This window comes from Glycine max, chromosome 11 (genome assembly GCF_000004515.6).
Source record: "Glycine max cultivar Williams 82 chromosome 11, Glycine_max_v4.0, whole genome shotgun sequence".
In the NCBI taxonomy this organism is placed as follows: Eukaryota; Viridiplantae; Streptophyta; class Magnoliopsida; order Fabales; family Fabaceae; genus Glycine; species Glycine max.
Genome location: NC_038247.2, coordinates 38,859,599 through 38,887,398, shown reverse-complemented (window position 1 = coordinate 38,887,398; position 27,800 = coordinate 38,859,599). Strand labels below are relative to the sequence as shown.

Below are 27,800 nucleotides of genomic sequence, written 5' to 3'. Positions count from 1 at the left end.
ATTAATCTGTGGAATACCTTGTTGAGTTAGCCTATATAGAGTCCCTACGTTGTGGACCTGCTAGGCATATATTTGGCCTTCTATAAAAATTAAAAAAACCAAAGAACCACGGAACTGGTGAACCACCTTATCTAATATTCAACCATCCTAATTAAGTTGATAGAAGCAGACACATTAATTAGAACCATTTGTACAACCCACAAGAGTTGTTGCCCAACCACACACTGATTCACGTAAACTTCCCTGTTAGTGTGGATGCTTTACCCACAAGCAATAGTCCAATGCAGCCTAACCCCATTGACAAGAAAGCTCTACCAGACTACCAGTAACCAAAAAGCTTCCCACATAACACAAGTAACAAGCCATATCATGTTATAGTTTTTTTATTGATAAATGTTTTAGTTTTTTTTAAAATATGAGTTTGAGGGATTTGAACCTATGGTATTTTTTCTCTTCCCACGGACTCTCCTCTTTTCCTTTTTTCTTCCTTTCAACTACTGGATCAACTTTATTTCTCCATTGTATCATGTCATAGTATTCCATTAACATATATCCGAGTTTAAAACTCGTATGAGATGTTAATGCGATTGTAGCTAATTACTTTTATCATCCCTCTATTAGCACTTGTTCAATTTTGTAGCAAAACTAATCAACCATCAATGCTAATTAGATCATAGCCCTTCGCAATATAAAATGGGATTTGAGTGGCCTGTTTGTTAATTTAGGAGGGTCTGACGTAGAATTTTACTTCATTTGTTTTTTTTTAAATAGCACCTTCTAATTCTAAGCTAATTTTCCATTTAGAGAGTGGAGACACTTTTCTACTACTTATGTACGTAGTAATATTGTGTTATGTGGTTATCTGGGACTGTTAGAATTGTTAAATTCTATTTTCTGAAGTAATGGCATTAAGTTTTTGCCAAGTTAGGACTTATGCGTAAAATTGAAACACTATTGAACAGTTTCATTTTGTTAATTTCAACTATCAAGAGAAAGTTAGCATACATGTATTGTTTATCAAATACCAATTAATGTTGTTCAGGATAATCTAATAATGAACATTTTCTTCTGAAATTAGATCAGCAAAAATGTTGCTGATTGGCATCAAGTATGGATTAATACCAAAAACAAAATCACGTCATAAGGTGAGCTAAATGATAGAGATTTGCAATTCATTCAAGAGTTCATTTTGATATGGTTTTAGTACTTCCTCCATGGTGTTAGTGAATACTGGATATGCTTCCTGGGAGGTTGGATATTGGAATTCAAGTATTCTTATAATTAACAAGGTTTTCACTTCTACTGATCCACCTGCAATGCAATGAAATATATATTGACCAAATATGTTTTGGTGGTAAAAATAGTTAAATGATATACATAAAATTATTGAGAGTATTGTATATAAAAGAATATATGTTTATTTTTTTATATAAAAAAAAAACGGGAAAGGAGGGGTGGGCATGGCGCTAGCTCTCCCATTCTGAAGTAGTCATACCGCATCTTTTGTTTTTACACATCAAAGGAGATGGATTGATTCTTTAAAAAATAGGATTACAAGGTCAAATTAAGAGCTTAAGTTAAAAAAAGAGGCTAGCTTTAACTTGAATTTAAGAAAATAAATTTGAGAAAATCATAATATGTGAATTATTTTAACTTGAATTTAATGAGTTTTTATTGAATTAACGTATGAGATTTATTCACGTGATATTATATTTGACTTGAAATATTAACCTTAGCATCTTTGGATAGGGAAAAATAATATTATAATTTTTTAAGTAATAAAATAGTAGAATGTGAGTGAGTATCCTCCCCAAAAGAAATAATGTTAAATGGGAAGTAAACCTTCTCAATTTCATGAATTTCAATATTTTTTTTATTAATAGTGTGTGCTAGCAAATGCTCCTCTGGTTTATTAGAAGCAACAGGTGTAACCAAGTTCAACCATGGAATCATTTTTTTTTTTCCTTTCTACCCTTTGGTTTCTATTATATTTCTCTAATTGTCAATTTAAACAGGCAGAACATTTCGTATTTAAGGTTTACTAGAGGCAACTTGTTGTCATATTTCATCTTCAAAGCAACATTCATAGAATGTGATGTCATGGTGCCCTCCATACGAATGTAAGATAAATAAAGGAGGAAAGAACTTATGCTTGCAATAAGACTTGGTCAATACAGTATTATTATTAGTCAAGAGAAAATAATCTAAAAAGTGCAACCATAAAATTATATAGAGTTGTGTAGTTACGTACTTCATAAATAGATACGCAATTAATTCATCCATCCACAATGACACAGGTGATCGAAATTTAAGGACAACATAAATTTAAATGCCATCGAGTTTAATTTAGATAAGGTGTGTCCCAAATAAGACCATCCAACTTAACTTTTTACCAAAAATATTCATTGGTTCATTGGAAAGGAAATGATCCATCACATCCTACAAGAAGGTATAAATATTTCTCTAAATTGCAAAAAGTAAATTTTTCTCTGATAAAAAATAACACAAAGCGAAAAACATGGATTCCGGCATGTCCTGGGCTGATCAATGGGACAACAACCCAGACCCTTCTCCTGCATCAGACAAAGACAAGAAGGGAAAGGATGGCTCAGGCAAGAACAATAAATTTGGGAAGACTATGCTGAGCTTCAAATGGGTGAAAGAACTCCGCAAGAAAACTCAAAAGTGATGAAAACATTGTGATGGTAATTATTAATATTATTTAAGAAGCCTTTGGCTCTTATAAATTAAGAACGCTGTAATGTAATTGACTTTGTCATTATCTCAAACTACCTTGTTGAAATTAAATAAATTCCACCTTCTTTTTCTTTAATTTGTTGCCGTAATATATTAAAATCTTAATGCATCTTTTATCTTTTATCTTTTAGTTTATACATGCAATTTGTTCTCGTAGTGTTATAATAAAATTTTGGCTATAGTTTCCCAATTAATTTTTTTAGATACACTATAGGATATAATAATTGCTGGTTTTAACTCTTCCCTTGGTCGTGGTTTTTTTTTCCTCTGTGTTACGTAATGAAATATATATGATCATTGGACAAGAATATATATATATTATATGCTTAGTCGGAAAATTCAAGTCAAAGTTAGAGTTGGTACCGATAAAATGAATTCAAGTCATTGGATTGGCATTTGGCACATGTTTGGGTGGTAGTTAGATACTTAGATTTGCTTCAGCGTTCATGGTCTCAACACATAAGCAATGCTGTGCATCCTTTTGCCAACATATGTTTGCGGATTGAGAATGATAACACAAACATAATCATCTAAATATGATAAAATGGATTATTTTAAAAAAAAAAATGATGAAATGGATCTGAGACTGGTTGAGTTGTTATTTTTTTAATATGACCACTTTCTTAATGTTGTTTTTTTAGCAATTCATAAGTCATATTTAACAACTTATTTTGTCATTTTCTATATTTTTTTAGAGAATAATGACAAATGAATCTAATTCAACTCATAAAACTATGATTATTGAGAATCTGTAAAATACATTATATTAATCTTAATATGTTTCTAAAGGATTCATATAAAATACGTAATTAAATCTTTTTCTCTACTTGACAAAGTTAAATTTATGTCTCCCTTTTTGAAAATGTTTTTGATGAAAAGTGAAATAAAAATAATTCTTAAAAATTATAATTTTTTGACAATTTTTTTTAATAATTACATATCAAACATGAGAATCATAATTTTTTAATCTAAGATTCTTGAGAAAATAAAAATTTTATATCTTAGATTAAAAAAATTATGATTTCCACATTTGATATGTAATTATTAAAAAAAATTGTCAGAAAATTATAATTTTCAAGATTTAATTTTATGTATTTTAGTGTTATATATTTTATATATATATTACTTAAATTTTATTGTGTTTTATAATGAAACTTATACAATATAAATAACTTTTTTAGATGATTTTTAAGATATATTTGATTTAAAATAAATAAATTTTGACAGATTTTTATTATATAATATTTAGAATATTAATAAGTTTCTTTAGTTGTGGTTGTCAAATTTTTTTAATGTAACTTAATTTAAAAGATGAAAGAAAATATAAATTTGAATAAATTAATATTTTAATAAAATCAAACCTTGTTTTGATTCAAATTTTATTTTAAATAAAAATTGAACTAAAACAATTTTATTATTTTAAATTTGATTCGGATAATTTTTTTATAAAAAATTGAATCAAAGTCACCAACATGCACTTGATGGACGTGAATCTCGAAACTGAGAGAAATGCTCCATTGTCATGAACTCAAAACACTTTCATACACAAATTGTGTAGCAAGTCATTAAAATCATTCATCTTAGTAGAAGTTATTCATTGTAACTTATGCGTATAGCGTGATACATTATGATTTTAATGTGTTCCCAAGCACATGCTAAATGTGTGTTTGGAAATGCAATCAAAACACAAAATTATGTTGAATTTTTTTAAGAAAATTAAGTTGTATATTTTATAATGTTTATTATAAATATTTATTGAAAAATTCTCATACTCGTCAGCACTTAATAACATTTAACACAACTACACAAGTACACAACTGACAAGACCAACATTCACCGACAAAACAAAAAACTGACAAGACATCATTGTTTGACAGCATTAACTACATTTTTAGTTTTTTTACTATTACTATCAATTTTGCGAGATTTTCCATTTTTCCGTCACTGCGCACCATTGTACAACTACAAACATAATAGTATAATAAAATGTTATGTCAAAATTTGAGTGGATTCTGTGGTGGACCATCAAACAAGTGCTCCACTGGTGGATCATCATTTAGAACCATTAGATATATTATATAATATTCAACGTACCAGATTCAAATATTACAAATTTTATAATCAATTCTTATTACTTAATTAAATATAATTTATCCAATTATCCATAAGAAGAATTAGGAACACACTCTTCTCTCTCATTTTGTTGTGTCTTCTGTTGCCCTCTTCGTCGCCAGCAACAACAACAGGTTCCATTTTTCCTCTGACCACAATCTAATTTGCTCCTTCTGTAATGCACGACAATCCATTTCCGTTGGCTTCATAATCCCCCACTTTACGCTTTGAACGGGACAACGAAACAGATACATCCACATCCGGATTTTAAGAACAAAGAAAATTAGAATAATTAAACCCATTGTCAAATTGATAAAAAAAAAAAACACATAAGATATAATGAAAACAGAATATAATCACAGACCCAAAAATGAAAAAGCTTCAAGCATCAAACATATAAGATCCAATAAGTCACAAACTTAAAGACCCATTTGTAGATACATCCTTGTGTTAACGCTCTCCCTAATTGAAGATCTTAAAATTACAAATTTTGCTCTGATTCAGTGGCTTTGAACGCAGTGTCGAGGAGGGGCCCAAGGGAGGTGAAGAAGAAGAGTGTTTATGGTCTTTGATTTTCAGCGCACATCTGGTAGAGGAAACTGGGAAGCAACTCGAGGTTTGAGGCCGGAAGAGAGAAGAAAGATTAATGAATTTAATTGCATTTAATCAATAAATAATAACTGATTACAAATTTTATAATTAGTTGAATCTGATACATTGGTTTTATTATAATATATCCAACGGTGACTATAAGTGGTGCACGGGTGGACCATATGTAATGGTAGTCCACCACAGACTTCAGCAGATCAATAATTTTAGATGTTGAATTAAAAGATAGGAAACTAATTTCGCAAAATAAAAATACGGATAAACCAAAGTTGATGTAACTTGTAGGTCCTTTTCATATTTCGTGAATTTCGAATGCGTCATCTCATTTTTCCGCCCAAAAACAAATCCTCTCTTCGCGCCCGTCGAGGGAGAGAAAGAGAAAAGAAAAGAAGACAAAACAAGCAGAGGAAATGACTGAGTGAGGGAAAGGGTAAGAAAATGGGCAAAGAGAAGAGACGTGGAATCATCCTCGCCTTCACCGGAGCTGCGGCGGTGCTCGCAATTGCGGCGAACCTAGCCATCACCGCAATCAAGTACCAGAAGGCAAAAAATGCTAAGAAGAAAGGTACTCCTTCTCATTCTCAACTCTTCAATTTTCTTCTCAATGTGTGCTTAGTGAATAAGCTTTTAAAATTTCAAGATCGTTTCACTGAATCCAGTAGTGGAAACTTGCAGATCTTGCAGGTTCTATGGTGCGCGTTAATCTATCTGCATCTGAGATTCTTAAGCTAGCAGAGCAAATCATTGCTAACTCAAACAAGGTCCATAATTCTGTTGCGTCGGTGCCTCTCGACAAGGTATTATCGATTTGCATCTCTATGCTTCAGTGGATACTGATCTCATTTATTTACTGAATTAATATTTCTTACAAATAAAAAGCATCGTCGCATTTGTTAAGAAACGTCGGCATTCTCTCTTTCACTGGAGAAATAATCTTCGAGCTATTGAAGCATTTTGCTCGTTATCTAATTTTGCAATTGGATCAAGGTGAAGCTGCGTCAATTTTTTTTAGTAGGCCACCGTTTTAGTCCCTGAAAGTATATAACACTGGCATTAGTCCTGAAACTAAGTAAATTACAAATAAGTGTAATATGTCAATCATGTTAGTCCAATTTTTTTTTAAAAAAGTGTGATTTAGGTAATAATATTAATACATGTTTAGGGATCCAAATAGCAGTTGGTAACAACCGGAAATTTTCTTAATTTCAAGGACTATTGTGACAGTGCGTTATATTTTTAGGCACTAAATGGCGGCTTACTCTTTTTTTTTTTTTCAAATCATATTTTGATATGCTATGTATTTACTGTTGCTTGTGTTTGATTATTTGATATGTATTTTCCTTTGATGTACTGTTTTTTTGAGATGATTGTCTTCTGTTGACAATAAGTGCAGGTTACGCATGCAAATGTTATATCACCTCTGGCAGAACTGCAAGCGCAGCAATTCCCACTGGTCCAGTGTGTTTCCGAAGATGGTATCTACTCGGGAGGATGTACGCAAAGCAAGTGCAGAAGCAGTGCGAAGACTAGATGCTCATTTTGATACGTGCAGGTTTGCTAACATTGATTTATAATTTCTTATACTATTTATGATTTCTTTGAAGTTCTTGCCATGTGCTTTTGATGGGGCAGAAATGCCCTACCAACTCAGGGAATATATGGTGCATTTGACATTTGACAATGATTAAAGCTTGCTTACTCTTACTGGTTTCAAAGTTTTCTGAAAGCAAATAATGAGGACAGTGAGTAAAAACTCACTACACTACTTTTAAGCTGCATGATATTATTAATTTGTTTGTATCACCTGCCAAAAGTGGTTTAATGGTTATTGTTTGTTTGTCTTTATGAGACCACATGTCTTTTCATTTCATCAAATTATGAAACTTAATATTGTGTTGTTCCATGCAAGTGGATCAGCAAACGTGAAGATGTGTATCTTGTCATTAAAGCATTTGCAGTAAGTGGGGAGTGGATGAATGCTGAAGCCAAGCTTTGTTCAAATTCTGGTAAGAGCTAAGAACCAAGGAGTTCTCTGGAATGTAGTCTTGTTTTAATTTATTTTTCTGGTGAGAGACTTGTCTGGAAAAGCAATGGCCTTAATAAAGTGATTAATATACTTTTCCATGATCAGTATGAAATCCAGATTTGATTCTTTTTTAACCAGTGACAGGTGAGAGACTTTGAGCGAAATGGATTGAACCTCACAGCAAGCAAAAGAGAAGAGTTGCAGCGTCTAAGGGATCAGATTGATGAATTAAGCTTTAAATATATCCAAAATCTCAATGATGATAGCAGGTTTATTCTCTTCACCAAGGCAGAGTTAGCTGGATTGCCTCCAGAGTTTCTCAAGGTTTAGTATGATTATTCCTCCCTTCAATTAAAAAGAATTTAGAGGTCAATTATTTGTCTATAGATATAATTTGCAGCAGAACATTTTGGCATCACTTCATCCATGTAGCCAAGCCCATCTTGTCGGAAAAGGCTTGGCTGTGTTGTTGTATTCTTCCATCAATCCACTTAACTATGAACTTTGAAGTTTATGGCTTATATTATTGAATCAAATGCATTTCTCCACAGGGTTTAGATAAATCGGACAATGGAAAATTTAAAATTTCCCTGAGAAGTCATCATGTTGCAGCTGTACTTGAATTTTGCAAGGTATGGTCAATGAATATTAACTAATAGTTGTACATTTATTAGCTAAATAAGTGCTATATTATGGAGTGAGATGAAATTGGCTCTTGCACCACCTGTAAAATAATAGTGAGAAGAAGCAGAAATTCAGTTGTATATGGTTTAATATAATGGCATTCTTGTCTCAGTAAAGGTTTAAACTTAGTGAATTGAACATGTGACAAATACTTTCTGTGGGAGTTTGATTTGGAAAAGGCATAGATCAGGAAACTAGAATGGTGTCCTTCCCTTTATGATAAAATCATTTTTTGCAAAGAGCTACTGTGTTTTTATTTTGTCGCAATGGTTTTTTATTTTTATTTTTGATTAATAGTTCACAATGAATGATCATTTTTTAATTATTGAATTGGTTGCAAAAATTAATTAATTGTTCTTGTTGCTTAATGTGACACAAAAAGAAAGTAGCTAAGCTGCCAATGGATTTATTACATGGAACATATTGGTACATTAGACCACTTGAATATTTGCATAGGCATAAGCACAGATATCAATCTTCTCAGAACATCAGTGCTACATCATAAGCACAAATATCATTCTTTTCGGAATATCATTACACAAATATCACTAATATTACTACATTAGGCCACCAAAATATTTCTATAGAATGTCATTTTTTCTCCTACGGACTTGGTAGATCTTTTGTGTATATTTTCATTTATTTGGGGAAACTATACTAACAAGGTCTATAATTCTATATTGATCACATGAAGGTTGGAACCACCAGGCAGGTGGTATCAGGGGCATATGGGAATCGGTGTGGAGAAATCAATGTCTCTATCTTAGAAAGACTGGTAAGTTTCATTGATGACATTACTCTTTAAGGAGTAAGGACTCCACTTATTTATGTACTATCAAATACTTCTATCCTGATTTCAAGCAATAACTTGAGAAATTATCTTGTAATTGGACTTTGAAACAGGTCATTGACAATTTGACATGTACTCAACCTCTAGTTATTTTACTTCAATTAATAGTTTGGTAGAAAGAGAATAGTTCCTATGTAATTTTGTAGTTCTATATTTTTGCTAAATTTGTATTAAGACAGTTGAATTTATTTGTGCTACATCATAAGCACCAATATCATTCTTTTTGGAATATCATTGACAATTTGAGAAATTACCAATGAATAATGATTATTAAGACAGTTGAATTTGTTGTATTTGAATGGATATAGTTCAGTTGTAAATTTGTATATGACTATCAGATTATGACAAATATTTCTTGTAGGTTTGTTATTCAGCTTAAATCTTATAATGTTTATGGGGTTTATTTTGACATCTTTCATATTGCTTTCTATGGTTCTTGATTTTGTTAATTCTGGACATGTCTATTGGCATTAATCATATTAAAGTTTGTTCTTGTTGATATTTCATTGGCATGATTCAGGTGCAACAGCGCCATAAATATGCTCGTTTACTTGGCTATTCATGCTATGCAGAGTATGTCATCGATGTTAGAATGGCGAAGACACCAAAAAAGGTTGGTAATTTTGTCATAGAGATGTAATAATGTATTTTTAATCAGAAGCACTAGAAGTCTAGAAAGCTAGTGCCACAAATATGCTCGTTTTGTAACGGATAATGTGGGAGGGTAGCAAGGATCAGTAGTCAGTAATTATCATAAAATAAAAATGGGTAGTTTTCTGAAATAATTATTTTAAATGAATATCTGAAAATTGTAACGTAGATTGTAATAGCTTACACAAAAAGATGTACCAGATGGTCATGACTAATTGTGAAACAACTATATATGATAATCACGCACGAGATTCATAGGAAATTCTTTCTAAATGTACTCTTTTTGGGTTTGGTTATGATGACTACCAGTGTGGGACATCTCTAATTTAAAATTAAAAGAAATGTTTGACAAACTTTCCCAGCTCAGTCTTGTCTAATAAGTAATAACTGTGCCCTGCTGATTGATATTGGGAAAACAAAAAATGAAATTATAATTGGTGATGCTGTCTTGTTTCTTTGCCATAAACTCAGTGTATTTTGAGAGATTACTATAGTTAATCTTGTACTGTATATACACTCTGTGTGATGCTGATATATCTCATTTTGGATTTTTTTTTTTAATTTCTGAATTTCATCCAGGTGTTTGAGTTCCTGAAAGACATATCGACAAGTTTAACTGGCTTGGCCTTGAAAGAACTTAATATCTTGAAAGATGTGAAGGTTTGCACATTTTTGCTGTATGTTGTTTGCTTTAATTTAAATTTCCCTCATTACAAATTTATTATGACATCAGAAGAAAGAGGAAGGGGAGTTTCCATTTGGAATTGAGGACCTACTGTATTATGTAAAACGGGTTGAAGAGCAGGATTATGATTTGGACTTTGGAGAGATCAAGCAATACTTGCCAATTAGTGTGGTTTTATCGGGGATCTTCAAAATTATCCAAGATCTATTTGGTAATTTTATATCTGACAATTTATTTGTCCTTATGTTTTATTGCCTCGATCATCAGATATTCAGTTAATGTGCAAAAGTGCAAAGTAATTGGAAAGAAATTCATGATAATATATGTTCAGTTTAGGAATAATGAACCATTCAACCGGTCAATAACGTTAATACAATAGTTCACGGCTAACCATTTGCTGACTCGATTAGCTGCTTGGGTTTTTAATTCTTATTTGGCTGAAATATTTTTTATTTTTAATTTTGAATTTTCTGGTGTTTGATTTCTCTGTCATAGAATGTATATTGATACTTATTCTTTTTATTTTCACGTAGGCTTAAGGTTTGAGGAAATTGCACGAGCTGATGTTTGGCATGGTGATGTTCGTGTTTTTTAAGTGCTGGACTTGGGTTCTGGTGAACTCTTAGGTTATTGCTACCTTGATTTGTTCTCAAGGTCAAGCTTTTTAGCTATTTGTGCTTCATCAATTTTTATTTGCTAGTGAAAAATGAAAACTTGTTCATATTGTTTATTTTTATTACAGGGAGGGAAAATATGGTCATACTTGTGTGTTGGCTCTCCAGAACAGTGCATTAACAAGCAGTGGGGCACATCAGGTTTCTTTTAGTGAATCTTTTAATATTCTGATTGTAAGCACCATTTCCTATGTATTGTAAGATACTTTTCCAACATGAAAGGACACAGCCAGGATTCAGTAAACTCAAAAAAGATTATTTCACAAGATGTGGTTGTAATCAATCCTATTGAGAACTGTTGTCAAGAGAAAAAAAAGTTGGACTTGAAGTTCTAGTCTTGACCTTAGAGGGCATTTCTCTTTTCTTATAGTTTAAGTCTTTAAATTGAGAAAGCACTTTATAGATGCAATGTTTGCTTATTACTTAGAGCTGGTAGATCTTTTATGCATGCTGGCGGTGAGGTATCTCTTTAGTTTTTGTTTTGTTTAAATCCTTATGGTGGCTATGACACTATGTTCTTCATGCACGGTTGTTTATCAATAAGTTTTGGATCTTGGAAATAGTATGAATAAAAAATATGGGTTTCTTTCTCTTTCTTAATTTTTGCCCCTTTTTAATGTTTATGTAGATACCAGTTGCATTGCTAATATCTCAGTGTCAGAAGGATGCTGATGGTAGTTCTGGATTATTACGGTTTTCTGAAGTGGTCAGTCTTTTCCATGAGTTTGGCCATGTGGTATGTTTTTTCTTTTGCTTCCATGAAAGTGATGAAACATGATTTCCTAATGAGAATTATATCTTTATCTATTATGATTTGCATTATAATTCTCCTATTTGCTTGTCTGGGTCTGGGGAAAAGGTAAATAAAATGAAAGTTGTGTATAACTGAGATCTTTTTTGTAAAATGAAACACTCAAGTCAACTCACAGACTAGTTTGAGTTGTCTAGGTAGAGACATTGTGTTAACTTCCTTTCAAACTCATTTCTCTATTAAGTCCATTAGACTTGGTAAACTTGTGCAAATTTGTGTATAATTGCATATCAAGAGGTGGCTTTAGGGTTGAAAGCATACTATTGAACAGATGAAAATTATATTTCTTTGGGAGAATTAGGGTAGAATAGAAATTAGAGAAATGAAGGTTCATTGGATTTGTGAGGCAGAGAATGTACATCATTTACCTTCGTCCTTTCTTCTGAAGTTTCTTTAAAATCACTGTTAGGTTCAACAAATTTGCAACCGTGCATCATTTACCAGAATTTCTGGATTATGTGTTGATGCTGACTTTGTGGAAATACCTGCTCAACTGTTAGAAAACTGGTAACAAAATTAATGCATATTAATCGTAGATTCATTCTATCAAAAAAATAAATTAAACATAGATTCATTCTTCCTACTTGTGGAAATTGTAGGTGTTATGAAAGCTATTCTCTCAAGTTGATTTCGGGATTTCATCAGGTGAGTTTCACCAATTGTTTGCTCCATACTCTTCTGAAATTATGTAGTCATTGTTTTTTGAGGTCAACTCAATCTGATACGTCTACTTTATGCTTCTTTGAACTAATTAATATATTAATCGTCACTTGCAGGATATTACAAAACCGTTAACGGATGACATATGCAAATCAATTAAAAGATGGAGGACTTCTTTTTCTGCACTTAAATTGAAGCAAGATATTCTATGCTGTATGTTTTACATTTTCATTGTTACATTTGACCTCAATATTTCCTAAATTTTCTTATACTTTTACTTTATACTACTTAATGCTTATTCAGATTATCTTACTCTGCTATGGGGAGTCAATTACACTATAAACTGTAGTCCCTTTTAGATGGTAGTTACATTGTCATATACATAGGTTTGACCTCAACAAAGCAGGGAATAATTCTTATTGGCTGGGATTTGATATAGAGTCTATTAATTTTGATTCAAATTTACATTTTTGTTGTGAAAAATCATTGTGTTTGGTTTATATTTTGGTTCTCAACATGAATTATACAGCAAGTAAATTAGATCTTGAGAGGAGTGAAGATTTCTAGCTTTTCTAGTAATTGGAAATTGGAACTGCTTTTGGTTGTGGAGCTGTTAATATTTTTTTAAAACATCTATATTTTTATCCTTCAAAAAGTAACTTTACCATACAAATAGAATAAATTTTTTTAAACCTACTTTTAAAATATTACTCCTAAACATAAATTGATTTTTTAAGCATAATTTCTTTCAAAATCAATTCTACTAAAATCTAAACCAAACATATCAGCTGGCTAATATTTCTTTTGGGTGGGCTAGGCTATGGGGCATGATTGATGTTTACAAACATTGAACATTCTAGTTGCTTCGCATCATTTTAAGATCTGCTTCATTTCAGGTCTTTTTGACCAAATCATACATTCTGCGGATAACATAGACATTCAGGAATTATTCAAGTATCTTCATCCCATGGTAAATGATTTAACATCAGTTCTAATTTTAAGTTCAATGTTTTTGATAAAAGAGTGAAAGGAAATTCTATGTAAATTTCATTTCCCAGGAGATGTTAGGCTTGCCGATATTAGAAGGAACCAATCCAGCGTCATATTTTCCTTCTACTGTCGTTGGTTATGAGGCAGCTTGCTACAGTCGTATATGGAGTGAGGTTTGAATAACTCGCTACTTCTTTATGTGATACGCTTGTCAAAATCAATAATCAGTTTTCATTTTCTAGCATCTTTTAATTTGCGATCATTCATGGGTAGTTTTCTCACTTTTCTGATTATTTGTTTCTGGAGAAAGTCTTCCCTGATCATTGAATTTGAAAAATAAACCGAAGCCTAAAATGTTTCAGGTTTTTGCTGCTGATATATTCACCTCAAAGTTCTGCAACGATGTTTCAAACCAGCAAGCCGGCATGCAATTCAGGAACAAGGTTAGTGATGACAATGACATTCTGCTTTTCGCCCAGAAATATATTAACCATCTGTTTATATATCCCTTTAAAAATGGGAGTCGAAAAGCATAAAAATTATATGAAAAATTGTAAAAAATAAATAAATGCATTCCTATATTTCCATTTCCAGTCATACGGTGTTCTAATTGTTTGTTCTTGGTAATAACGATCGCATGCAGCAATATATTGGTTTGTTAAAGCAAATTTCAGAGAAAGCAATTGTAAGTTTAGTAGTATTTATTTGCATACTTTGATTTAAAACAATTGCAGGTATTGGCCTCGGCAGGAGTGAAAGATCCTATTGATGTGTTATTAGACTTCCTAGGAAGAGAACCATCAATCCAAGCTTACATTGAGAACAAAGTCAAGTATGTTTTGTAAGGCATTATGGCCGGAGATGTACATTGACAAATTTTTTTGGCAACATTTAGTCTATAGTATTGACAGTTTATTGTTTTATTGTTTTTTTGGAATGGGTCAATGTAAAAATTAGTACATATTATTTTTATTATATAAAATAAATGAAAAATGTAATATACGTGTAAAGAATTTCACTTAATTAAAGTCGGTTCAAATCATAAGCTGCTATAATAAAAAAAATATAATGATTATATACTGAAAATATAGAAACTTTACATTATTAATCAATAAGAAATTGTTTTTAGTATAACTTTTAAAATTATTATTATAAAAATTAATAAATTTATCAATTTTTGTGATTAAACATAAGTTATTTTCTCCTTTTTTATATATGAAATCATATTTAGTAACCTTTATAAAAAAAATAATTAGTGTCTAAGATTTGTTTATGTTAAAATATTGTCTAACATTTTTTAAGAAAAAATCAAAATAAATGTGAGAATTTTATGGTTTAACAATTTATGTAGATAGAAATGTGTGCATGTGTATATATAAAAGGAATATCAAATATAAGGTTGATAGCTAAATTAATTAACTTTTTTAAAATTTGAATTAATTAACAATTTCTTATAATTAGGAATGCAAGGTTTAAAATAAGAAAAACGAATTTTAGTCATATAATTACTATGGATAAGATTGATTTTGATTTAAATTAATACTTTTTCATTTATTAAGGTGACATTTTTAAGAATGTTTTCTTTTTTTGAAAATTTGCTTCTATTTTAAGGTCATATTCACGCACAATTTAAATAAAAACGATATTTGAAAATTTTCTCTTTTATTTTTTACACAATTTAGAAAGTTTTCTTTTATTTATCTACATTACTGTAGCACTACTATATCAAAACGTTTGTGCTTAGCTGATCTATTATGCTACTGACCACTTGAGCTAGTCAGTCTAACTACATGTATATTTTCCGAGAAAGACACCAAACAAGTTACCTCTTATTTCGACAGCCAACAACTCATTTCCTTGGTAATGGATAAGTATTTTTCTCGTAATTTCACATATTAAAATCGTTCATGGAACAAACTAGATAAAAAAAAAAAAAAAAAACATATTCCACGAGGAAGGAATACAAAACTGAGTTTATGTAGATCCCAGACCCCTAATTGTCACTGATAAAATAGTCCAAAGTAAAATTTAACACATTTTCCTGCCAAAGGATTAAAGCACATGACCGATCTTGTTAACAACTTTATCCATATCATAAGATATGTCAAATCAAAACATCCATTAGCCAAAATAACAAAACATATGTGCAGGCTCAAACTCAAAAGAGGTTTAAAAGAGAAACCCTAATCCTAAAACCACAACACAACAAAACAATTGATACTGCATATAAAGATTGATTCAATCGAGGTCCTTGACGATCTTGATCCCCATGCTGTTGGCGGTTCCAATGATGGACTTAGAAATGGACTCGAGAGGCATGTTCTGGAGGTACGGATCTGACTGTTTCGCCTTCGCGATCTCGTACACGTGCCGCACGGACACCGAGGACGAGGTCACGTGACCGGGCCGGCTGCTGCCGGATTCCACGCCGGCGGCTTTCTTCAGGTACCACGACACCGGCGGCGACTTAACGGCGAACTCGAAGGTGTTGTCCTTGTACGCCGTTATCGTGACGGCCATGGGCGTGTCCGCCTTGTACTTCTGGGTCCGCGCGTTGAAGTCCTTGCAGAACGCCATCAGGTTCAGCCGGTACTGTCCCAGCGCCGGTCCAACCGGTGGAGCTGGCCGAGCCCCTCCGGCCGGCACCGTGAGCCGGATCGTCGCTGCCACTGCCTTTGGTATGCTCATCTTCGTGGATGGGATTTCGGAGGAGCAGTGAGGGTTTAAGCCTTAAGATTCTATTTCATGGGCCAGGTCTAGAAACAAAGAGGGGTTATTCTTGCTGCATCATTAACATATTTTTTTAACTTTCAAACCTTTATCCTTTTTTACTTCGTTCCTTCTCTTCTGGTTTTTTTTTTTTTTTTTCCTTATCTTCGGTTGCATACGGATTGGGTCGGTTCATCTGGGTAGATTCGTATGTTGATATGAATTCTTAAAAATATATTTTTATAAAATAATTTAAAATTAATAATTTATACATGTTTTAAATATGTGATTTTTAGGATATTTTAATCAAATTAATAGGTTAATTATGTTAAAAAAAATAATTAATGTTATTATATATAATACTTAAATTTTTAATATATATTTAATAAATATATAAATTTATATAATAAAATTTATAATTATTAATTTTGATCTAATAATTAATTTATTAGATCAGTTCTTTAAAATATTATGTTAATAATACCAACTATTTTGGTAATTCATATCTGATTATATGTATGGGTATTTTTAATTTTTCCTTTTCTTATTATAGAATGTATTGGAAAAGTGATAGGTGCACAAAGAAAATCCAAAAAAAATAGTACTAAGTAGTTTTGTGGGCTACGGAGGAACAAGTGAAAAGAGAGTCTTGGGAATTGGGAGGATTTTCATTATTAAGGAGTAAGGACTCCACTTATTTAGGTTAATTTAATCGGCAGGTCTTGAATTATTTGACTGTTTTTTTAGTTATTTTATTTAATTAAAAAATATAATTTTGGAAACTTAGTTTAAAATTGTCAAATAGTTTAAAGATATGCAAATTAATTTAACCAGATATTTACTACTATCAAATATCAGGAAAAAAGTTTTTATGTATATTTTTAATCAAGAGTTTATTTAAATGTAATTTTAACATGTTTTAAATTTTAGTTCTCATAATATCGTAAATATTTTAAAAAAATGGTAAGAGGGGTACATCTTTCAATTTTGAGGTTGGGTATATTTTTTTTTGGTAAAATTAACAGTGCTTTGTAGTTCAATTTTATACAAAAATATTTTATACTGACAAAATTAAATTTAAAAATTTATACTAATTACATAATAATATGAAAGTAAATTTTATAAAATTGTCATGTAGAATTATTATTTGACTTCAAAACTTTTTATTGGTTATTCAGGCACACTTGAACATAATCCTCACGTCGTGTTTGAACGCGTTTTTGGTTGGTAAGAGTAAGAGTATATTTTTAGGAGTAGTTGATCGTTTTCTGGTGATGGACAATGAAGTCCGGAAGATTCTTCCGATTTTGTTGAAAGCAAGGGTGAAAGCAGTAACATTTTTTAAATAAAATAAAAGAGTAATGTCAGTAATTTTATGCTAATTAAGAGTACACTTATATATATATATATATATATATATATATATATATATATATATATATATATAAAATACAACATAAATTTTATAAACTATTCTCATTGTTGTAAAATATAAATCGTTTAAAGTTGTTACACATATATTAAAAAAATAATTAATTTATTGTATTTTTAAAAAAATATTAATGATTTTTTAATATAGCTTTTATCTTTAATTAAATAGTATTTCTATTCATTTACTCCCATTTCTTATTAATAGTAACAAATTCCTATAGAAATTTGATGAATTAAAACCTTGATACATCATCTAATTCCTTATATCCGGTGGTGTTACCGGTGGAAAAAAACAAGTGATTTTTAAAATTAATCAGCCATATAAATGCATGAATAAATACTAATGATTTAAGAAAAAAAATTCATGAAAATAAAAAAAAAAATTGTTGTATTAATGCATGAAATATTGATTGAGGGCAATTTTGAAAAAAAAAATACTTAATGCAGTATTTATTTTTTAAAATAACTTTTTTTCTCTAAAATTACTTTTATTCTATAATAGAGGAAGTAACTTTGTTTAGATTTTTCCTAAAGCAAGTTCTATACTGAAAGAATAAAAAAAAATAGAATGTAACTTTAAAAAAAAAATTACTAACATTTTGGTCCAATAAAAAATTACTAACATTTTGATCTAATGATAATTTACTAACATTTTGGTTCAATGATAATTTACTTACATTTTGGTCTAACTTATTAGCAATCATATTGATAATCATTTTTGTGATATTTTTGTCTTTCTGTGTCGCCTAAACTTTTTCATTAACGATAACGGATGTAAGTTAATGAATAGATGGATTTGTCACAATTTTTTTATTCTTAGAGACTAAAATTTGAATTCTCATCTCTAAGAGACTAAAAATATTGTAGTATTAACCAAAATTTTTAAATAATATAAATAAATCTTGTGGTATTTAATTAAAATTTTTAAGATTTTTTAAGAAAAATAACAAAATTTAGTGGTATTCAATTAAAATTTTGTAATAATATACAAATTTCAATGGATTACTTTTTAAGAAGGATTTCGATGAATTTCATTAGACTTTTTAGTATAAAATATCTATCAAACAATCTCACCCAAACCTTTGAGATTTTGTTAGATTTGTTTCTTTCTTTTTCTATTAGTTACCGGACTTTCTTTTCTATCATTAGACATGCCTTATTTTCTCTTTAATATTATTCAAGATGCGTGTGTTATATATATTTTCTCATTAGAGAGTGCTTTATCGTTTGTTTGAGTTTCATATTTTGGATAAAGTACTGTCACATTGGAAATTTCATAACAACAAATAGATTGTGCTCATTAATCAATATTGTACTTATTATTATATTTATTCTATCTTATGTTTTTTTTTTCTTATTTTTTTAAGTGTTTATTATAATGTTATGCTTGGAAAGATAAAAAAGGGAAAGATAAAGAATAAATTATATTTTACCTTTAAATTAAACGAGATTTGAAGTTTGAAAAATTAGTCCATTGGAAATGTACTAACATTTTGGTCCAATGGAAATGTAGTGACATCTTGGTAAAATAAAAATTACTAACATTTTGGTCCAATAAAAAATTACTAACATTTTGGTCTAATGGTAATTTATTAACATTTTGGTTCAATGATAATTTACTTACATTTTGGTCTAACTTATTAGTAATCATATTGACAATTATTTTTGTGATATTTTTGTCTCTCTGTGTCGCCTAAACTTTTTCATTAACGATAACGGATGTAAGTTAATGAATAGATGGATTTGTCACAATTTTTTTATTCTTAGAGACTAAAATTTGAATTTCCATCTCTAAGAGACGAATTTGTGTTCTACGCATTTAGGAACGAAAACGACTATTTGCTCTATATTTCTCATATTATTTTGGAATAAAAAAATGTCTAGTGTACTCTTTCTCTTTGTACTTTTTTTCTTTGTTTTCTAAATTAAATTAATGTTTGTCTTATGTGCTAAGACTAACCATTTTTGTTCTTATACTGACTATGTTCATCACATGTTCAATGCAATATTTTCGTGACTATCATCCTTAATTTGTCATTTACACAACAGTAATCCTCCTACCAATTTTTCTCCCTTACTACTCCCCTCTAATATATGTTTATTATCACACTCCATTTAAACATGTCATTAGATTTATTATAAAATAATTATAATAATTAAAAAAATAAAAAAATTAACATATAACTTTAAATTTATCTAAAAACCTCATCATTTCTTATTATTTTTTTCCACTAACTCTTATTATTTGAACGTGTTTTTAAAAATTCACATACTCCTCTCAAATCTTATAGATTTATAAAATCCTTTCAAATCCTTTAAATTCTTATGATATAAATTCATTAAAATTCAAACTATTATAAAAATTTTATAAAAAAATCTATTAAGTCATAATATTGCTACATAAACTTTAAAATTTACAAGAATTCTTTATACTAAAGTATTTTTTTGATATCTCTTAATATAATAAAATTTATTTGTCAAATATATTTATGATTATGTTAAATTAACGGCATTTAATGATTTTAAAAGTTTGTATGGAGTATTAAATATTAGCATTTATTAACTTTGAAAAAGATATTCTTAATTTTGTCAAACTACCTTTGTCTATTTTATCAATAGTATTCCATTTTTTAATAAAAAAATGTAATATATAAGATTAAATTAAAAATAATATTTATTAATTATTGAATATTTACTTAATTTAAAAACAATACATAAAATGAAATGTTTTTTTTAATAATGATATTGTACGGTAGATGAAGTGGTTTATATATAACTCACATAAAGAGGTGGATATTTTATATAGTAGAGAGATAAAAAGAATACACTAAAGTTAAACGTATTTAAATACTAATATTTTATCAATTCTATAAAATCATAAATAAAATAAAATATCGTCTTTAAAGTTACTGATAAAGCTGATGAAATAATTTTATAAATAACATAATGATTAGGATCACGAATGAAGAAAAGCTTACGGTAACGGTGAAATTTATATGTTACGGGACAAAAAGCTTACGAATAAAGCATGTACAAAGTCTAACACTTAGCTATCTACGATCGAATTTAAACTGAAAAGTGAAAATCTTGAAAAGACGAGTGGATTTTTTTTTGGTTGTTGTCAAACAGTATTGTGCAATTAACGAATTGTTGGTTCAGAGTGATAATATATTTTATTTTTTTAATCAAAATCTTAAATTCAAATTCAATATTATAAATGAAAAAATAAGATTGAAAAAAAAAAAAAAAACCCACTAGAGGTGCTGAGCATAATTGATTGGACAAAATCCAAGATATTTCGTAGCAAATAGTATGATAACACAAAAATACTGTTGTGTTGTGTGGTCAAATTCATTCATTGTAATTTGTAACGAAGGCTTACGACGTCGTTTAGGCATTTGACATGTTCTGGTGCCTAGCGTATGGTTTGGGTGCAGACTTCAAGTTGGTCGAAAATATCACATATTGTAATTGTACAGACTTGACTACGTCTCTGGAATTATCATTATAATTAAAAACACAAAATTCATAGGTCAATAAACAACCACAAAGACCACAAAACCGTGTTTGCTTCCTTTTCTTTTATTATTAAGGGTTTTGAAAACGCTGATTAAAGACTTTTTCACTTTTGTTTTTTAATTAACACCTTACAAATGTTAGTTAACATTTATTTTATTAAAATTTTAATCATTTTAATAAGCATTACCCTGTGTTTTTACCTTAATGTGAGTTTCATTTTTACATAAAAGATTATTAAATTTAAATAGGAATTTTAAAATAAAACTTTTTTTAGGGCGTCGTTCGGTGTTTGTTAAAAGGGAAATTTTCATGTTAAAGAGAATTGTGATTTCTAAAAATAATTAAAATCTGTTTAATTAGTGGTAACATTTTTTTTTTCACTCAATTGGTCATAACATTTTGTTGAATGTTGATTAGTACATGTTTCATAATAAAGAAAAAAAATTATTTATTGCTTTTATTAAAGATAATTGTCTTATGACTTTCAATGATGGGATATCTTATTGTAAAAAAAAAATTAAAGGGCCAGTAAATGTTTCTACAGTGTTAAATCTTTTCTCATAGATAAGTTACATTCTCACCTCCCTTTAAAAATAATTATGTGAAAAATATTGGTAGAAAATATTATTGAGAAACAACATTTCTTGGAAATGTGTTTTTATTTTAAACGATAAACAAAATACAGAAAATATATATTTCCAACATTTCATTTTAATTGCCGTATAAAAAAAATAATTTATCCTAAAATAATTATCATTTTAACTTTTTAATATAATAATGTTTTTTTACTTATATTTCTTGTATATTAATTTCTTATATATTAATGATGAATTATAAAATTTATAATAAATTAATGATGATATAAGATTATTTTTATAAAATTAATATTTTTTAAAATAAGAATTGTTCTAAGTTATTTTATGAAAACCAAGAAAAATTAATATATAAATGAAAAATAATAATAGTTTTACCTAACTAACTTTATTAAATAAATGAAAAAGAATAATATTAATATTAAATTCAAAAACTAAAATAACATTTGTTTGGATTGGTAGACAAGAACAATTAATAATATATTAAAAAGTAAAATATGACATTTATTTTTTACCAAATATTTTTCTCATATATAATACTTAATATAAAATGTTTATTGACTTTGGTAACGATTAATTTCTATTAAAAAAATTCATATGATTATTTTTAATAAAATTTCTCCTTCTAACATCTTTTTTTCATCAACAATGTTTAAACTCAATATATTATTTAAAGAATTTGAGTTAATGCCACTTTAATCAACAACTAATTGATAAACCCTTCATTAATATAAAGACTTTGATGGAAGTCTTTCAAAATATTTAAAAAGATAAAATAAATAATTTCAGTCGATAAAGAAAAAAAAATCTATTAATATTTTTATACATTTATGATTTACTATGTATATGCAAATAATATTAACTGTTTCTTTTTTTTTTTTTATCGTCAGTGACTATATTTACTTACTTGTTTTTATCATTTAAGGCGAGTTGCTCACTCAGCGATAAAAACTAACAATGTTAGTACTATATTTGATAATTTATATTTAGATAATGTTATAATTATTTACATTATCAATTTATTTTAATTAGATTCTTAGAATAATTACAATAAAATTTATACACGACAATCTATATAAAAAGACTTTAAAAATTTCAATATTTCAATACATTATAATTAAATCATATTTCATATTATATTTTTAATATTTTTCTCAAATAAACAATAAATACAAATATTTAACATTTTTTTGACAAATTGTCATAGTAACATTTAAGAACACTCTTCAACTTTAAGTTTAATGGCAGAATTCGACTTTGTGTTAAAAAAACTTGGAGTTTTTGATTTAGTTTTAATTTCATTGGATTTGGTCTAACTATATTCTAATTAAATTCTGTAATTATTATTTTATTTCTTCTATTTTTCTGGTGATTATTAATTCGCAGTCGGTATATGCTTGCCCCGCATGTGCTTTCGATTTTTATCCGACTTTTTCTTTGTTTTCCAATTATTTTAATTTTATATTATCTACAAAACGCATACAAAATAGTTGGATTTGACTTTTTCACTGTTTTTTTTATATTGTTCTTTGTCATGTTATTTTTGTATTGTTCCATTAAAATAATAATATATAAAAATTATGTTAATATTTAATAATAATATTTAATTTTAAAAATCATGAAAACGGTATAATATTAAAAACCACAAGAACAATATAGAAAAATACAATAGAGAAACTAAATGATAAGATCACATATGCTTCCAAGTTGAAATTCTCATTTATTTATTTTTTAAGTTAAACCGAATTATATATATTCGAAAAAAACAAAAAAAAAAAAACGAAAAAGGGAAATCTGCAGAACATTCTTTGTTTCGCTCTCGCTTTTCAGGTCCAACAACGCCGAAGAAGAAGAAGATTGTGTCTCCGATTATTATTTGAAGATTTCTGAAACACCAGAGTGTTTCTGATCATCGTCGTCGCTGATCTCTGTTTCCTCCGTTACTGTTTCTGATTGCAGAGGCGAAAAGGTTTTCCGCATCAAAATCGAATTTTGTTTGCTCCATCATCACCATGGGTAGAATCACGAAACTGGGTTTTCTTCTTCTACCCAGATAAGTAAAAGGGTTTTCTTCTTTCTCATTTATTCCGACAAGTGCACAAATAACAACATCATCATCGTATCAATCATCGGACAAGTGCACAGACAAACAACATTTGTGTCTGGTTGGTTATCGTTCCAATTGCGTGATTCTTATTATCGTGTTGAGATTGTGAAGTTAACAAGGTTTTAGGGATCTCTTTTTTAATATTTTTAATTTTAATTTTTGTTCTATATTTTATTTTATTTTATTTCAGATTAGCAGAAAAAGGGGTAAAGGGTTGTTCCGTGTTTGTTTGATGAATTATGTTCAAACAGATATTCAGTAAACTCCCTCGGAAGTCATCGAAAGGTTCCGAACACGGTGGAAGTGGGAGAACACATCATGGTGTTACCACTTCTTCGAAGAGCAGTGATTCCGTTAGTGTTACCCCTGGTGGCACCAAACCCGGGAATTCTTCCTCTGCGGGACAGAATCATGGTAACAGAGTTCCGTTACCGAATGTTGTGAATGAGAACAACATTCACAACAACCCCAACAATGGGAATTTTGGTTCCTATGAGGCATTGCCTGCTTTTAGGGATGTTCCCTCTTCTGAGAAGCCAACTTTGTTCATCAAGAAACTTAGGATGTGTTGTGTGGTGTTTGACTTCACTGACCCCGCCAAGCACCTCAAGGAGAAGGAGATTAAGCGGCAGACGTTGGTGGAGCTCGTGGATTATGTGTCTAACGCGAATGCCAAGTTCGTGGAGAATATGATGCAGGAGGTTGTGAAAATGGTGTCTGCAAATATATTCAGGACGCTCAGTCCTCAGCCGCGCGAGAGTAAGATTGTTGATGGTGTTGACATGGACGAGGAGGAGCCTTCTATGGATCCTGCCTGGCCTCATTTGCAGATTGTGTATGAGCTTTTTCTGAGGTTTGTGGCGTCTCCCGAGCTGGATGCGAAGTTGGCCAAGAGATACATTGATCAGTCATTCATTTTGAGGCTGCTGGATTTGTTCGACTCTGAGGATCCGAGGGAGCGCGAGTACTTGAAGATGACGCTGCACCGCATCTATGGGAAATTCATGGCACATCGCCCTTTCATCAGGAAGGCCATCAATAATGTGTTCTTTAATTTTATTTTTGAGACTGAGAAGCACAATGGGATTGCTGAGTTCCTGGAGATTCTTGGGAGCATCATTAATGGTTTTGCACTGCCATTGAAGGAAGAGCACAAACTGTTTCTTGTTCGTATACTGATTCCGTTGCACAAGCCAAAGTGCTTAGCAATGTATCATCAACAGTTATCTTATTGCATTACCCAATTTGTAGAGAAAGACTGCAAGCTTGCTGATACAATTATTAGGGGATTGTTGAAGTACTGGCCTATAACAAATAGTCCAAAGGAGGTTATGTTCCTGGGTGAGTTGGAAGAAGTCTTGGAAGCAACTCAACCCCCAGAATTTCAGCGTTGTATGGTGCCATTGTTTCGTCGCATTGCACGTTGTTTGAATAGCCCTCATTTTCAGGTTTGAATTTTTCAATACTTTCCTCTGGCTCCTTTTCTGTTTCTCCTCTTATTTCATGATGAAAATACACCTGAATTTCAAATTAATTCTCTCTGGCAACTTCCTTCATACTGATTACCTGAATCCTATATCTCAATTCACTTCCTCTAGTTGATAAGTTGTTTTAATTAGCAAGAAAAGGACTAACCTTTTTGCATCATCCTATAGCTAAATGCATATTGTCTTATGGTTTTGAAGTGACATAATATCAATGACAAAATAAAGAAACTTAAATCCTTTTGTTTCCTCATGCCTTCTTAAAACATGGAAATCATTCAATTCTATGCTTTCCAATGACTTGGCCTTTAAAATTAAATAATCACATATCGGGAGGGAGTTTTTATGGTTATCTTATGTTAGGATCCAATTGCAAGGTATGGGAAATGTCTCAAATGAGTCTCACATGGAACCATGAGATTTCAGTGTGGGGTTTAAAAGTCTTGTGTTCTCCAACTATAACTGCTAGCTTTTGTAGTGTGGTTCTCACATGGTTCTTATCAATTGGTATCAAAGCTTTCTATCAGCATTGTTTGCCCAAGACTAGGCGAAGGGCTAGTGCACCACTAGCCTGGTGGGTGTCAGGGCTGCTGACTGTTGTGGGACATTAGGATTTATTATCCATTTGGCATTTGCAAGGTATGGGACTTGAATCCCACAAAAGGCCTTGGACTCTTTAACTATAACGGATAGCTTTTGTGGTGTGCTTTTCCCAAGGTTCTTATTAGGTTACTCATGTTAGTAACCATTCCAACATGCAACATTCGTCTAGTAATTTGCAATTTAGTGCAGCCTACAATTTAAAAGACCATGTGATGTGAATAGATGCAATTAATAACAGTACTGTTAGGCAACATCAAAGTCAGTGAGTATAAGTTGGTGTTTGTACATAGTTATTAATTCTCTACAGTAGTCCACTCTTCAAATTTAAGTTGAAATCCACTGGTAATGGTATGTAATATGTATCTGATTTGACTTTCCTTTATCAAATTTAGACTCTTATAATTTTGCAGTGATTATTATGTAGTGCTCAACATGTGTGTAGTGGGCTGTGAACAAGATGAATTAATCCTGATTAAATGAGCCTTATAATATTAATTCTTATTCTGCTTAACACTATGATGATGACAATTGACAACTATCACCCAGCAAGTTGAATATTTGGAGCTTCTATTTCATTCTTTTTGACTGGATTAACCGTGTCTTCAGGCATTTTCTCAGAGAAATTAAATACAATTTTACTTCTGTTATGTTAATGGGAAAGGGATCCATCCTTCCCTGCACCCCACCCTCCCCATAAACCTAGTAAATGAAAAGAAAGTGTGTAAACTGTTTAGACTTTAGATGGTGCTTATTTCATTTAGAAGTGTTTGCACAAATGGGGAATGCTCCATAGCTTTCTCACAATATTTTTTATTCTAGTGGATTTTCTGAATTGCTGTTGCATTATCTACTGCAATTTGCATGAGTTTGTTGATACAATAATTCCACTGCAGGATGTTTCAATTGCTCATGTAATGCTACTAAATTAATATTATACATGCATTGAATGATATAGTGTCATGTGAAAGCACCAAATTTGAGTCTTCAAAACTGAACAATGATAACTTTAGTTTTATTTGTCATGTTGTCTAAGGACAAATCGTAGGCGTTGTACTTGAGATGTTTTATGGTGTTGATCTCCAATAGAGTTTGACTTTGGTAACAAACACTGTTTTTTAACACTGACCTTTAATATGCAGGTTACTTAGGTTTCACTCTAATTTTAATTAAGAAACAACACCATAAACCCATACATTGCTGCTCCTAATTCTTGTCCTTTGTCTTGAATTAGTAGAGTTGCAGTTGTAATATTCTATTTCCCCTAGAAAGTCTACAAACATGTATCTTGTTTTTTTTCCCCCTCAGGTGGCAGAGAGAGCCTTGTTCTTGTGGAACAATGATCACATCATGAGCTTGATCAAACAAAACCGAAAAGTGATACTGCCCATCATATTCCCTGCATTGGAGAGAAATGCTAGAAGTCATTGGAACCAAGCTGTCCATGGTTTGACCTTGAATGTGCGGAAGGTTTTTAATGATGTCGATCCCGACCTATCTAAAGAATGTTTACAAAAGTTTGAGGAAGATGAGTCAAAGAAAAGTGAAGTCATAGCAGGGCGTGAAGCCACGTGGAAACGCTTGGAGGAGCTTGCTGCAAAGAAAGCTGCAAGTGGTGAAGCAGTGCTTATTGGTAAGGCACCAACTCGCAACTCTGCAGGTTAGATAGAACTGGAATATATGTATTCTGCTCCAATAGCTTCATTTTTTTAAACAAAGATTATAGTATTTTGTTTTTGTTTTTGTATGTGGTGGGTTGGCCAAGAGGGGCAATTTCTTGAAATACTTCTTATTCACTTCTTATAGAAGGCTATGATTAGTAGCAAATATCTCATGCAACGCAACTTC

The 27,800-nt window shown here is 30.4% G+C and overlaps 4 protein-coding genes across 4 annotated transcripts; 3 read left to right on the top strand and 1 right to left on the bottom strand.

Annotated features, from left to right (window-relative positions):
• The first annotated feature begins 2,364 nt into the window (after nucleotides 1-2,364).
• Nucleotides 2,365-2,823, top strand: LOC100810368 (uncharacterized). The gene has a single exon (XM_003538523.5). The coding sequence runs from the start codon at nucleotides 2,519-2,521 to the stop codon at nucleotides 2,687-2,689; it is 171 nt and encodes a 56-aa protein (XP_003538571.1). The 5' UTR covers nucleotides 2,365-2,518; the 3' UTR covers nucleotides 2,690-2,823.
• Nucleotides 2,824-5,895: 3,072 nt separating this feature from the next.
• On the top strand, nucleotides 5,896-14,507 carry LOC100796889 (probable thimet oligopeptidase; the record flags this gene model as incomplete). The annotated part of the gene is given in 22 exon segments (XM_014763660.3): nucleotides 5,896-6,043; nucleotides 6,154-6,275; nucleotides 6,872-6,936; nucleotides 6,938-7,030; nucleotides 7,396-7,467; nucleotides 7,469-7,484; nucleotides 7,649-7,828; nucleotides 8,056-8,136; nucleotides 8,883-8,963; nucleotides 9,559-9,651; nucleotides 10,269-10,349; nucleotides 10,423-10,585; nucleotides 10,908-11,028; nucleotides 11,117-11,189; nucleotides 11,677-11,784; nucleotides 12,269-12,366; nucleotides 12,459-12,504; nucleotides 12,636-12,732; nucleotides 13,416-13,489; nucleotides 13,578-13,682; nucleotides 13,872-13,952; nucleotides 14,244-14,507. Coding segments are annotated over 22 exon segments (2,109 nt in total), but the record flags the coding sequence as incomplete, so codon positions are not given.
• Nucleotides 14,508-15,580: 1,073 nt separating this feature from the next.
• LOC100810898 (50S ribosomal protein L11) lies at nucleotides 15,581-16,362 on the bottom strand. The gene has a single exon (XM_003538524.5). The coding sequence runs from the start codon at nucleotides 16,195-16,197 to the stop codon at nucleotides 15,748-15,750; it is 450 nt and encodes a 149-aa protein (XP_003538572.1). The 5' UTR covers nucleotides 16,198-16,362; the 3' UTR covers nucleotides 15,581-15,747.
• Nucleotides 16,363-23,523: 7,161 nt separating this feature from the next.
• LOC100811438 (serine/threonine protein phosphatase 2A 59 kDa regulatory subunit B' eta isoform) lies at nucleotides 23,524-27,779 on the top strand. The gene is made up of 3 exons (XM_003538525.5): nucleotides 23,524-23,926; nucleotides 24,059-25,316; nucleotides 27,261-27,779. Exons 2-3 carry the CDS (start codon nucleotides 24,108-24,110, stop codon nucleotides 27,615-27,617), a joined length of 1,566 nt encoding a protein of 521 aa, XP_003538573.1. The 5' UTR covers nucleotides 23,524-23,926; nucleotides 24,059-24,107; the 3' UTR covers nucleotides 27,618-27,779.
• The last annotated feature ends 21 nt before the right edge of the window (nucleotides 27,780-27,800 follow it).